Raw genomic sequence first — 15,000 nt, forward strand, 5'->3', positions numbered from 1 at the left:
TCATTTATGCATAGTGTTTTTAACTAAACTCTATCCTCCCGTGGTGTGTTTTAGTTTGCGTGCACAAATGAAGAAAAGACGTGGAGATGTCTCCTCCTGCTGGTGTCGTTCACTCACTGCAACACACACTCGGGAATCTGCACATGCTCCATGGGAACAATCTGAGCCAGTTCCTCCAGACTCTGGACGTAACGGATCTTATCCAGGAACTTCACACTGGAAGGAGAGGTTAAAGCGCATTAAACACACATTCTGATTTCTGTTAGATGCGATTCATCCATTTGACAGCTCTAATATACACTACCAGTCAGAAGGTTTGGATCGGTAAGATTTGTAATGTTTTTGAAAAGAAGTCTCTTCTGCTCATCAAGGCTGCATTTATTTGATTAAAAATACAAAAAAAAAAAAAACAGTAATATTGTAAAATATTATTACAATTTAAAATAACTGTTTTCTATGTGAATTTATAGTAAAGTGTAATTTATTCCTGTGATCAAAGCTGTATTTTCAGCATCATTACTCCAGTCTTCAGTGTCACATGATCCTTCACAAATCATTCTAATATATGATGATTTGATGCTCAAGAAACATTTATGATTATTATCAATGTTGAAAACAGTTTTTTTTTTACATTTTTATTTCAGGATTCTTTGATGAATAGAAAGTTCAAAAGAACAGCATTTATCTGAAATAGAAAGCTTTTGTAATATTATACACTGCCATTCAAAAGTTTGGGGTCAGTAATATTTTTTATTTTATTTTTTGGGGAACAGAAATAAAATAAATCAATACTTTTATTCATCAAGGATTAATTAAATTGATCAAAAGTTACAGTAAAGACATTTACAATGTTACAAAAGGTTATATTTCAAGTAAATGCTGTTCTTTTGAACTTTCTATTCATCAAAGAATCCTGAAATAAAAATGTAAAAAACTGTTTCCAACATTGATAATAATCATAAATGCTTCTTGAGCATCAAATCATCATATTAGAATGATTTCTGAAGGATCATGTGACACTGAAGACTGGAGTAATGATGCTGAAAATTCAGCTTTGATCACAGGAATAAATTACATTTTAAAATATATTCAAATATATTAAACTGTCATAATATTTAACAATATTACTGGTTTTTTTTTTTTTTATCAAATAAATGCAGCCTTGGTGAGCAGAAGACTTCTTTCAAAAACATTAAAAATCTTTCGGATCGAAAACGTTTGTCTGTTAGTGTACATGCACAGACACAGAGTGATTATGATTATCAGATGTTTGATGTTTTCTTGCCTGATAAAGGGTCGTGAGATGGCCAGAACTGTACGGATGAACCAGGACGGATGCGCAATGATCAGACATTTGAGATTCTTCCTTAACCTGGATGTTAAAGGAATAAAGAAGCAGAAAATGATGACACTAAAAGACGAAATGTGAACTCCCTTCCTCACCTTTTTCAAGGGTTATTCATAATATCTAATAATATATTCATAAGTCAAGTCAAATCACCTTTATTTATAAAGCGCTTTTAACATTATAGATTGTTTCAAAGCAGCTTTACAGTGATCATAGGAAATTAAAGTCACAGATTGTTTTGGCTTTACAGCAGCTCTAGAATAAAGTTATTGTCCAGATAAAGTTAGTTTTTGATTGATTCACTTCCGTCGCAACGATCATTAGTTATTAACTATTAACACGACACCGTTTTAACAGAAAGCATTTTAACTTTTAATGTGTTCTGGCCGTTCATGATACGGTTTCTCAACAATATTCCATCAGCTTTGTCTCAGGTTCTCAGTGTGATTCATCTGATCAATACACATTACACACAGTAACAATCTCTGTTACTTTAATTTCCTATTATCAATGTAAAGGCACTTTGGAACAATCAAGCTACACTGTGTGATATTTTCCCCCATCTAGCGGTGAAATTGTATATGACTACCCAGTGAATATTAGTTTCTGTTCCTTTCAGTTCCGAGGGCGTTTTAACTCCTAGGGTGGCCGTATTATTCCAAGATTAACATGGCTTCCAGTTCCTTCAAGTGATGAGGTTACTTTAGAAAACTATTACAAAGTGCATTTAGTTATTTAGTCAGTTAACATGTAGGTTATGACCTCTATGTAAAATGAATAATAGTTTTATGTTTTCGTTATTTTGGTACCATTTCATTGCTAATATCAGCTATCCCAAACGAATGCAAGCTAAAGTTAGTAAAGTATCAGTGCTATCGTTATTCTGTACATTGAACGAGATTAATAGTGTAAACATCTTCAGCAATCTTTCAAATCTGCCGGCAGTCGCGAGTAATCTCCCCCTCGCATTCGTCACGTAAAACGCGAAAGGCGAAGCTTGAATTTCCAGGTTTGTCCCTCTTTGGCGAATGTATTTTCAAGATGGAGGCGCAACATGGCTGCCGAGCGACTCAGATTTTACGCTTACGAGAATACTTTATTAGTTGGTGGAAGTAATTACACATTAATGAGCACATATACTTTTGATAGAACAAAGTGTTTTTTGCTAAGAATCAACTTAAAAAGTTACACAGTGTAGCTTTAAAAGCGCTCTATAAATGAAGATGACTGCTCTGAGTACCGTCTCTCGATCATCTGGTAGCATCTCTTGAGCCAGCTGATGCCCGGCATCCTCCGGCGCGGCGTGGCTCCGTTCAGATAGATGATCATGTAGTCTTCAGCCACCAGCAGCTCCAGACTACTGATCACGTACCTGCAGATCATCACACACAGCGTTCAGAGGAAACGCCAGAAAATATGCATATTCCAAGTGCAAACCTATGAAATGCCCCCATTTTGAAATTTTAGGGGAAATAAATTAAACGTGAAGAAATTGAATATGCCACTTTAAGGGCATAAACATTCGAACAGTCTGAATGTATGTAGAAGATGTGTATTTACTACATGTACTTACTATAGGGTCAGGGTAGGATTAGGATTTGGTTGAGGGTTAGTTGCATGTAATTATGCATAATTTACTGGTTTTACTATGGTAAGTACATGTAACATATGTAACAAGGACACTGTAAAATAAAGTGTTACCCAGTATGTGTGTGTGTGTGTTAGTTTATGTGATTTATGAGGACAGAAATTGAGTCCACGTATTTAAAATGGCTTTAAAAACATATTAAACCGTTTTGTTTAGGGGTAGGGTTAGTGTGTGTGTGTGTGTGTGTGTGTGTGTGTGTGTGTGTGTGTGTGTGCGCGTGTGTGTGTGATGGATGGGTAAGTTTAGGGGTCGGTTTAGTGTGTGTGTGTGTGTTTGAAATGGGTAGGTTTAGGGGTCGGGCTAGTGTGTGTGTGTGTGTGTATGAGATAGGTAAGTTTATGGGTCGGTTTAGTGTGTGTGTGTGTGTGTGTGTGTGTGTGTGTGTGTGTGTGTGTCAGGGTTTCCGTTGTCCGGTAATTGCCGGACATTGACCGAAAAAAAAAAGAAATGTCCGACAAAATTAAATCTCTCCGGTCAAATTGTCCGATTAAAATTGCCTAACACCGTGTCCTAACTAACATGAGACGCGACAAAAGGTAGGCCTATCTTTTCCATGTTAATCAGAGTTTTTGTCCAAACCAGACGCGATGGCGACACGCGACATTTCTAATTTAGAAACGGTAGGCTATCTATTTTTCTGCGACGTCGCGCTGGAACATCAAACACATGTGGCGATGATAATCTCTGGTAGGCTACTGTTTATGTGCTTTATTTCATGTTAAAAGCGTGAAAATGTGACTTTGAATATCATTTAGTGCTCCAGCTTTGAAGCTGTAAAAGCAACAATGGATATAATTCACCTCAGATCTTGAAATTAAACAAATGGAAACATGAACGTTAAAACTGTGAACAAACAGGTGTATTATTTGACAAAGAATATTTTAGTAACTCAGTAGCCTATTTTTTAAATGGTGTAATATCTGTGAATGTTATTATGTAGCTACTTATCCATTTTCTTGCGAGTGCCTCAAGTTTAGCCTACTCTCTAGTCGGTAGTCGGTTAAAAAAAAAAAAGTGATCTCTAAATTAGGCTATTATAGGCAGTGGACTAAACGCTAGCCATCTCATTCCAAGATCTTTTTGTGTGAAGTGAACAAATCCCTCACACTCAATTTTTCATAACTGTCACAAAGAACCAGCAAAAGTAATGATTATGAATATGTAAAATATTTCAATGAGACATTTTAATTGTCTATTAATAAACAAGTGTTTTCTGTGTCGGCTGCAAAGATGAAGTCTGACTCGCGATCTTCGCAGTAGTGAACGCGCCGGAGAGAGATAGACATTTCATACAGATTACATCGTTTTATTTTATTTTGAATGGTTCTGTTTAAAAGTAGAGATTTATGTAGATAATAGATATATTTCTTTTTTTTTTTTTTTTTTTTTGGTGTGTGAGGCGAGTAGGCTACCTTAGGCCTATACGTTAAATTTCGGTTCATGGATGATAGCTTAACGTTAGCTCCAGACAGTTCAGGCGCTGGCGCCTCCATTTCGTGATTATTTATTGTCTGCTATATTTACTTTTTATTTAATAAATCGAGAAAATTGGATAATGAAACACTGATTAAAATTAAGATACAATTAATACAAAACGAAATTCGTTTTAAAGAAAGGCTTTGTGCTTTCTGTTTGAGGTCTCTGTGGAAGTTTTAAAGCAGTCTTTTAGTGCCGCTTTGAACTGTCGCGACGCGTCCATAATGGAGAACTGTCATGTAATGGTAATATTATAAATAATAAATCGTGTAATAATCCCGCCCCCCTAATTAAGAGGCGGTATTTGACCGGCATATCATCAAAATGTCCGGAAAACGAAACCTCTTTTTTCTAGCGGAAACTCTGGTGTGTGTGTGTGATGGGTAGGTTTAGGGGTCGGGTTAGTGTGTGTGTGATGGATAGGTTTAGGGGTCGGGTTAGTGTGTGTGTGTGTGTGTGTGTGCGCGTGTATGTGTGTGTGTGTGATGGGTAGGTTTAAGGGGTCGGGTTAGTGTGTGTGTGTGTGTGTGTGTGTGTGTGTGTGTGATGGGTAGGTTTAGGGGTTGGGTTAGTGTGTGTGTGTGTGTGTGATGGGTAGGTTTAGGGGTCGGGTTAGTGTGTGTGTGTGTGTGTGTGTGTGTGTGTGTGTGTGTGTGTGTAAGAGAATATAGAGTTTGTACAGTATAAAAATGATTACACCTGGAATGGAATGTCCTCGAAGAGCGAGTGTGTGTTTCTGAAACATGTTGTGTGCATTAAATATTTTTCACTATAAAGTTTTAACTCTGCACCTTCTTGCTAACTTGATTCAAATTCAGTAATTAAAAAGGCCTCCCAGTTCTGAATGCTACACAACCCTGTTTATGACAAAAAATCTTTCCATAAACCCAACAGTTAGTCAGTGTTTATCTGATTGTAAATGTACAGTCTATTGTATTTGCTATGAACCTGAATTGGCCTGACTGAAGCGTGTGTGTGTGTCTTACAGAAAGAGGTTCTCCATGATGTAGTTGTAGTCGGCACAGCCGCTGTCGGGCAGGTAACAGGCAGCGAAGACGATGATAGCGTTCAGTCCTTCACCGTAATAACCTGTGGGACACAAGAGTGATGTTGGGCAGGGGTGTGTTTCCCAAAAGCATCGTTACCCAACTATGTTCGCTTTGCAAGTTCCGTCGTTATCAGCAGTTCAACGAGTCGGTGTTTCCCGAAACCATCGTTCCAACGAACATTCACACACAGCATCGTAGAGTTGTGTGTTTGGAGCGACAGATCTAGTGGTTAGAAGTATAGTTTCTAGTTTGCATGACATGTGGACTCAATAAATCCTTATCTTGAGCAAAATAAGCAATCTGACATTCAGTGCAACCTGTGTCTTTTCTTTAGAATACATACAAATGTCATTTACGTCTTTTAGTTTGTCAAGAGATTTAAAGTGTCGTTTTTGAAGAGTGCGCATGAGCGAACGAGCTCTAGTGCGTAAGAGCGAGTCTATGATTGAATCTGGAAATAAAGCAAAATAACTGAGAAAAATGAGAAATAGTCCTCAGATGTCATGTCTGTAATTTATAGCAAAACATCTAGTGTTAATTCGATCTCAAACAGATTCATTAAAAGTAGTTACTCCACCACCTGCGTGACATCATTAACCAGCGTGGTTGAACGACCAATTTGCAACAATACGGTTTCGGGAATCAGTCGTGACTAGCTAGTTGGTTTCTTCAACGATGCGTCGTACTGTGATAGTGAAGCAGCGAGTTACAGCGTTGTTCGGGAAACACACCCCTGGACGATGACATCACGGTTTTCTCCAGACCGGCTATAAATGAACTAAATTAATAACTTTTCTACAACAAAAATGAACCATCACTGAACTTACTAAAAGCTGGACTATGACCCTATTTTCTTCTAGATCTGCTGTACAGCCAAAACAAACTGTAGGCGCGCTTCCATTACAGATTTGCGCAAAACTTTTGAGATTTTTTTCTAAATGTCAACAAAAAACTATTGCGAAATGACGGCGTTTCCATTAACCGATGTTATGCGACTGAAACTTAATTTTTTCCTCTCGCGATAAGTCATGCCAAAAATCATAGCAATGGACGTTGGTAGGTTTATGTATATTCCAGCCACCGCACTGGCCATTATTATTAATCGAAGGAGACGTATGTGTGTTTTCAAAGCATTAATGGTAAGGAACGACCCTTATACTTGTGAGCGGCACATATGAGGAGTTTCTGGGTGTTTCTCCCTCAGATCTGCTTCGAGGTCTTGATTGTGGCATTTCTTTGAGGTTTAGAATCCATTATTCCTGTCATTCTTCTGTCTTTTATGAGTTTAATAAACAACTCTGTCTTGTATTCTGTCCAAACACACCGCGTCATCATGTCAGCTGACCTGTAAATGCGCCAAAACTGTTTCCATTGCAGGTTTGTGAAATATTTCTTTCTCGAATTGCCTGTAAAACCACCTCATGCGAGCGTAAACACTTTTTTGCGATAAATGGAAGTTTTTGCGAAATTGACGTGTTTCCATTGGGCGTATTTTCAATTCGCAATTTCAATTTGCGCAATTTGTAGGGTAATGGAAACGTGGCTTGTGTTGCATTATTCTCCTGTTATCTCTGTAAAGCTGCTTTGAAACAATCTGTACTGTAAAAAGCACTATATAAATAAAGCTGACTTGACTTGAACACCACTATTAATCATCTTAAACAGTGTAGTTTTACCCGATATATTCATATATGAGTGTGATTATCAGGAAGACTGACCTCCATGTGTGACGACGCGCAGGTACGGCCGGATCACCTGCATGTCGATCCTGTTCTCCTGATCGCCGATGATCACCGTCCTCCACAGACGCCCCGTCCCGTCCCCGTCCCCAGATCCAGGACCCTTCGCGCTCGCCACGGGAGTGTCATCTGACAAAAAACAAGAGATGTATCAAATAAATATTATGACAATTTAATCATTTCTATTTTAATATATAGTAAAATGTAATTTATTCCTGTGATCAAAGCTGAATTTTCAGCATCATTACTCCAGTCTTCAGTGTCACATGATCCTTCAGAAATCACTCTAATATGATGATTTGATGCTCAAAAAACATTCATTATTATTATCAATGTTGAAAACAGTTTTTTTTCAGGATTCTTTGATGAATAGAAGGTTCAAAAGAACAGCATTTATTTGAAATATAATCTTTTCTAACATTATAAATGTCTTTACTGTAACTTTTGATCAGTTTAACTCATCCTTGATGAATAAAAGTATTGATTTATTTTATTTATTTCCCCCAAAAATAAAAATAAAAATTCTTCCTGACCCCAAACTTTTGAACGGCAGTGTTTAATGTTACAAAAGCTTTAGATTTCAGATAAATGCTGTTCTTTTCAACTTTCTATTCATCAAAGAATCCTGAAATAAAAACTGTTTTCAACATTTGATACTAATCATAACTGTTTCTTGAGCATCAAATCATCTTTCTGAAGGATCATGTGACACCGAAGACTGGAGTAATGATGCTTTGATCACAGGAATAAATTACATTTTACTATATATCCAACATTGATAATAATGAGAAGTGTTTCTTCTTCCAATGACATGAAAAGAGCAACATGATTTGCATGTGATTAGTCAAACTGACTGACCTTCCCATTCCAGCTCGGTGCCGTTGTTGATGGAGCCGAGAGAGTCGTCATCCGGCGTGTCCATGTCGTCCACGTTGATGTCCAGGTCGTCCGGTGTTTCCAGAAAGTCATCAGAAAGAAGCGAACCTTCACTTTTGTCCAGCGACAGGTTAATATCCGGAGCGATTAGCGTGCGACGCTTCTGTCGGACAGAATCCATATGATCCGCCGTCAGAGCGCCATGAAGAGCTGAGGAACATAAACATTGATATAAGAAGCACTCAGAACATTTCTCATTTCTTGTACTATTTCTTATGTACAGTATTCATTACTTCAATGCGCTCATTGTTTCTGCCTTCAATTATTACATTGTTTAAATGCATTTTTTGCATAAATTATTGAATTGTTTAATGCATTTTTAGCTAACTGTGATTTGTATATGCACATTTCTGATATACATAACTTAGACAGTTACCTCTGATAACAGGTAAAGCTGCTTTGAAACGATGTATATTGTGAAAAGCGCTATACAAATAAATGTGAATTGAAATTGAATGAGCAGTTTAGGTATTTGTATTTGGTTAGGTATTAGTATTTGTTTTATATGGCTAAATATGTCCTTGTTTTATATGGCTAAATATGCCTAAAATGCCTATTTGTTTTATATAACTAATTTGTGTGATTATTTAAGGGTTAAGTTGCAATTTTTGTTCTTATTTTGTAAATAGAAACAAAGGAAAAACAGCACCAGGACACAGTTTATCTTTTAATTTGACCTGGTCTCTTCTTAATCTAATAAATTCTATGGATTATCTTTCTCAAGTACAGCGTTTTCATATGCAGTGTTTTCGTTAACATTGAAAAACAGTGCAAAACACATGGATCATATGCACTGAGATGCATTTAGAGAACTTACAAGTGTTGTCAGTGAGTCCATCTAAATCTCCATCTTCAGGAAGAGGCCTGTAAATAAACCCAGAGACATTATAAAGATGGCCACAACACCAATAGAAGTAAATTATGCATGATTACAAGTAACTAACCCTAACCCAAACCTTAACTCTATAGTAAGTACATGTAGTTAATTAATAATACTCAATCCTTAAGTACAATGTAAATACGTCACCTTAAAATAAAGTGTAACCGAAAAGTGCATTATAAATAAAATGTATTTTTATTTTTATTATTATTATTATTATTAAGGTCGGTGGTGACAAGTCAACTAAAAACTGTCATGCATCCTCAATTCTCTGACAAATATATCCATTTGAACACAGTTGAACAAAAACAAAAACTGAACATAATCATTAATTAATTAATTAATTTATTTATTAATTTATTAATTAAAATCCCCCTGTAGTCAATTTTATCTCTTAAAACTCATCTTTGATCACCAAAATGACACACTTAAAGGTTTTATCCTTGAAATAAAAATTCTTCATGCCTTAAAATAGCCTGAATGTAACTCGACACCCTTGCGGCATGATCTGATTGGTTACAAGGTCGTTTGTGATGTCAGAAACACCAGCGATTTCAAAGCGTGTTTTTGAGACTGGTGACAATGGTGTCGACTTATGAGTTTACACATGGCTTGTCTTAAAGCATATTTAAAAACACCACAGACATATAAAAAACATTAAAAGCTCAGGGGGACTTTTAAAGTTGATTTCAGCTCACACAAAGGTCACTTTTAAACCGCACACATATATAATGCAGAATGCACATCTGTGTCAAGCCATGAACAGTAGCGGTTTCTAAACATTGTGTTTCATCAGTAAAGGCAACATTTATCCAGTCACTCCTGGACGTGTTTGTGCATCCCGGAGTGGAACGGATGGTAGTCTAGCTGACAAACTACATCCAACACCAGCTCTCTGAGAAAAGCCACACAGTGTGTAATTACCCAGCAGTCAGTGCAGTGTCAGGAGACGTGCGGTTTAATAAAAGAGTGCAGTGGGATATCTAATGAGATATCTAGACTAAATCTGAGCTTGCATTTACTCAACTCACTTGCACAAAAACAAATTCAGTATTCCTCAAAATGGATAAAAACAGTGAAATTAAACCTGCAAAAATTATACAAATGGACTTTATGAACTTACTCTCACTTTATTAACCAATGTCTTTCGATGATACAACTCAATCACACAAATAAGCAAAAATGACTTTTTTTGTTTGTTGTGTGGTTGGAACAATCTCGACCTGTGGTTAGAAGAAGAGTTTCTTGTTTGCATGTCATGTGGACTCAATAAATCCTTATTTTGAGCAAAAATAAGCAATCTGACAATTCAGTGCAATCTGTATCTTTTATTTAGGATACATACAAATGTCATTTCCGTCTTTTAGTTTGTCAAGAGATTTAAAGTGTCGTTTTTGAAGAGTGCGCATGTGTGCACGAGCTCTAGTGCGTAAGAGCGAGTCTATGATTGAATCTGGAAATAAAGCAAAATAACTGAGAAAAATGAGAAACAGTCCTCAGATGCCATATCCATAATTTATAGCAAAACATCTAGCATTCATTCGATCTCAAACAATCAATACTCGACAAAGACACAGGGCAAACATGAGGGCTTAAATACACAGACTAATTACAAGACAAGGAACACCTGTGAACAATGATCATACGATTAACCAATGACAACATGACAGAACAGACAAGGGAACACATGGCAGGATCACATGACTAGAACACGTGGTTGAACTACCAATTTGCGACAACAATTTTGGGAAACAGTCGTCACTAGCTAGTTGATTTCTTCAACGATGCATCGTACTATAGTAGTGAAGCAGTGAGTTACGGCATTGTACGGGAAACCCAACCCTGGATAGAAGCACAGCTGAAAGGTTGGTTTGAGCTGCGCCGTCTACTGTACAGATGTGAATCTGCATTTCCTTCAGCAAGAGGCTTATTAATTTTTGCTATTAAAAACTAACAAGCAAGCAAAGCCCAGGTGAGAAAATAAATGCAAAAGTAACACATTACTTTCCATAGAAACGGTAACACTTTATTTTACAGTGTCCTTGTTACATATGTTACATGTACTAACCGTAGTAATAACAGTAAATTATGCATAATTACATGCAACTAACCCCTTAACCAAACCAAACCCTATTCCTAACCCTATAGTAAGTACATGTAGTTGCTTAATATTACTCAGTACTTAAATGGGTTAAATGTAAAAAGGGTTACACTTTATTTTAAGGCGTCATTACAGTGTATTTATATATTTAAGTACTGAGTTATTATAATTAACTACATGTACTTACTATATGGTTAGGGTAGGATTAGGGTTTGGTTGAGGGTTAGTTGCATGTAATTATGCATAATTTACTGTTATTACTACGGTAAGTGCATGTAACATATGTAACAAGGATACTGTAAGATAAAGTGTTACCAAATAAAGTGTAACCAGAGTAACTAAGTAATGCACTTTTTTAGGGACTAGGGAGTAACGTGATACTTGTAACACATTATTTATAAAAGTAACTTTCCCCGACATTGATTATCACAAAGTAAGTTTTAAAGTGTGACACTAATAGAAAAGTACTATCCATTGCACATGCTCCATATAGGATATTATTGTTTAAAAATGCCTTAATATACCTACATATCGAGGGCTTGGAGCCAGAGGGGCGTAAGTGGCATTTTGGTCGAATATGAGTTATTGATATCAAAATAAAGGTCTCGATGAGCTCTATCCAATGGTGCCAAAAAGACCTATCTGAGATCAAACTGTATTGAATAAAGCACCAAAACAATAAAGACCTAACAAAAAAGTGTATGTAATGTTTGGAGCCAGAAGGGCGTAAGTCCACACTTACGCCCTTCTGGCTCTGAAAAATACATGTAGGTGAGGGTATTCCTCACACATACGCAGAGTTCTACAATGCTCTTGACAGTGGACAGTGAGTAGAACTAAAACTAGTGAACAGAAAAGCAAATAAGACGTGACATGATTCTTTGGATGTGGTCAATGAATAGACTCACAGAGTAATTGAAATGGTTGAACAAAAAAGAAAAGTGAAATGAGTAAAAAGAACACGAGAGAACTGTCAGTTGTATAGAGTATTTGAAAAAAAAAATTAATGAATGTAATGAAATAAATTGAATAACTCATGAATTGCCAATCAGAAGTGTGTTTAGCAAGTTCAGTGACTTTTATTACAGTCTGTACTGTTCAGCAGATGCCCAGAATGGAAAAGTGAAATGAAAAATTAATTAATTAATTACTTAATGAGTTAAATGAAAATTAATTACTTGTTCAAGTGTTATTCAAGTGTTAATTATTTAATCAATTCCCCTTTTGACCAATTATTTTCTGCATTGTTCAGCAGATACGCCCAATATGTCCATAGAAGACTTGGAAATGTTTGGTGCCAAAAATTCGTATCTGACATTTTTGCCATATTTTTTTTATTTTAAAATGTTTTAGAACATGTTCATTGTGTTAATATGCCATAAGTTTATTACTTAAATACTCATTCATGTAAGTATGCATGTGGTTACAATGTTTGTGGTTTAAGGTTAATAATACAGGTGATTGAAGTGTGGTCAAAATTTTGTTTTGTCTCTCCTGTAAAGTTTGTCAAAAGCCACTTACGCCCCTCTGGCTCCAAGCCCTCGATATGGTACATGAATATGGTAATCTTTCAGTACACTGAAAGCAAAAGTAACTTAAAGCAGTCGTTATTTTAAGTATTTTAACTGATCTGAGCCTTAAAGTAACCTTTTTTTTTTTTTTTTACAGAGGTGTGAAGAGTACCTGAAAACCTTCCCTTACAGCAAAAATGACTCTTACCAGTCACCGATTCCAATACGACTTGAGGAAAGGTTTTAGGTCTATTTAATCAGAAAATTGTGAGTAAAAGCTTGTAATGTAAAATTATCAATAAAAGCTAAAACATAATAAGGTTCTTCAGAAAAAAAAAGTTATTTGCAGTACATTATCTTTTAATAACAACCTCAAATGGTTTATAAGATAATGTGCACACTATCAACTATTCACCACCCTCAGTCTTTTACTACCCTCGTTGTCATGGCAACACTGATGACCTCATATTTGCCCATAAATGGTAATGCATTATGATGTAAGGGGGCGTGTCTGTGCTCTTTATGTCATCATGCACTGTATAATGACCCACATACACACCTGAACAGCTGATTATGCCATAATTCACCTTCATTTCTCCTTGAAGTGCAGCTAGATAACATGCCCTCAGCTCCACATACATTATTGATCAGAAATCAAAGATGTCTGCATTGGGCGAATATAAGTGATCAATAACAAGCCCCACGGGAACCATACACGTAGGTTTACATTATATAAGCAACTTCTGACTGCTCTGATAATATATGCCTCTAATAGGGCATGTAGTAAAAATCATTATAAATATGAGCAATATTTAGATCAATAGCAGTACTGTTATTATACCGCAAATACTGAATTAGAAGAGGAGAGAATACATAAAGTAAGGGCTTGTTCAAATTCGCTTACAAGAGAACGCTAGAGGATTGTATAGCATGTAGCCTATACACGACACTATACAAATATTTTTGTATATAAGTTGTAAATAAAATAAAAATTTTGGAGTATGTTTGGAGTATGCTTCAAAAAAAAAGAAAAAAAAGAAAGTATTTCTACTTCAAAATTTCACGTTTCATTCATTGTGTTGCTGCAATCCATTAACTTAAGCTCTTATTTATGTCAAAATCTATGCAAAAAAGCTGTAATTTCAACCTCATGAGGTGTAAAGAGTACCTGAAAACCACACTTGAGTAAAAGTACAGATACCTTACAGCGAAAATGACTATTACAAGTCACCAATTTCAATACGACTTGAGTAAAAGTCTTAGGGCCCTATTTTAACAGTCTTAAAACCGTTACTCAAGTATCAAACGCAAAATGCAAGTAACTTTGTGGGCGGATCTTTGGCGCTGTTGCTATTATACCGGCGGGATAAATGACTCTTGCGCCCGACGCAAATCTAAAATGTGTTGGTCTGAAGTAGCTTCATTACTCATAGGTGTGGTTTGGGCGTAACGTGAAATAAACCAATCAGAGCGACATCTCACATTCCCTTTAAGAGCAGGCGTGCTTGTTCCATGGCGGTTCGCTATTATAACGGCGGATTTGCCAGGCGCACGCCAGGAGCAGTTCACAGCCGAGGAGACCGACGTTCTCGTCAGGGCCGTAAAACACAGAGAAGTGACATTGGGGATGGAGAAACCCACCCAAATTAGCTTTGGTTAAACAGGCGTATAATAATTTGGGTAAATGTGTAAGCTAGATTTATGTCTATTTTTTCACATCTTCATGGACACAACAATGATTTCCCTCGTGTGGAATATTTTTCCTTGTAATTATGTATGGTTTGCAAAAATGAAAACTGCTGCGTCTGTGTGTAGATGTGTAGAAAGTGTATGTGCGTTGTGCACACGCTACATTATGGCCAAGCATGCGCCCTTAAAAGAGCATCTGAATAATGAATTGTTTTCTGAAACTGCAAAATAGCACCAGGGAACGTTTGCGCCGGAACACGCCTCCTCTTTTCACCGAACCGCCCCCGGGAGCGCAAGTTCATTCCCTAATTTACCGACGTGCGTCTGTGAAGGGAAAAGTCTGCTGTGCGTCGGGTGAAAAATAGGAATGATACATGCGTCGGTGTACAAAGTCAATTGCGCTGGGCTGCAAGATAGGGCCCAGAGTATCTATCTATTTTTTAACAGTACTTAAGTATTTTACTCACACTGAACGTAGGCTCAAAGATGCATGAGATACATGCCAGTGAAAATAAGAAACAGTTGATTTGTGAGGAGAGCGATCACGTTTATTTTCTAAAATAAAAATAAAACTGAACACCTCGATATTACAATAAATCAAGGTCGACACAACAGCCTCTTGA

The 15,000-nt window shown here is 36.6% G+C and overlaps 2 protein-coding genes across 2 annotated transcripts in view; both read right to left on the bottom strand.

Annotated features, from left to right (window-relative positions):
* Positions 1-15,000, bottom strand: part of LOC311292270 (lipoprotein lipase) — a 632,457-nt gene that overhangs the window by 319,542 nt on the left and 297,915 nt on the right. The gene's annotated exons all lie outside the window — the stretch shown is intronic.
* atcayb (ATCAY kinesin light chain interacting caytaxin b) overlaps positions 1-15,000 on the bottom strand; it is a 28,043-nt gene that overhangs the window by 9,232 nt on the left and 3,811 nt on the right. Inside the window, exons 3-9 of the mRNA XM_084411905.1 lie at positions 9,014-9,060; positions 8,119-8,346; positions 7,240-7,389; positions 5,459-5,561; positions 2,589-2,720; positions 1,286-1,372; positions 118-216 (exon numbers count right to left, since the gene is read on the bottom strand). Coding sequence (XP_084268031.1) covers positions 118-216; positions 1,286-1,372; positions 2,589-2,720; positions 5,459-5,561; positions 7,240-7,389; positions 8,119-8,346; positions 9,014-9,060 — 846 coding nt within the window. The remainder of the gene's footprint in view (positions 1-117; positions 217-1,285; positions 1,373-2,588; positions 2,721-5,458; positions 5,562-7,239; positions 7,390-8,118; positions 8,347-9,013; positions 9,061-15,000) is intronic.

This window comes from Rutilus rutilus (genome assembly GCF_951802725.1).
Source record: "Rutilus rutilus genome assembly, chromosome: 6".
NCBI classification, from domain to species: Eukaryota; Metazoa; Chordata; class Actinopteri; order Cypriniformes; family Leuciscidae; genus Rutilus; species Rutilus rutilus.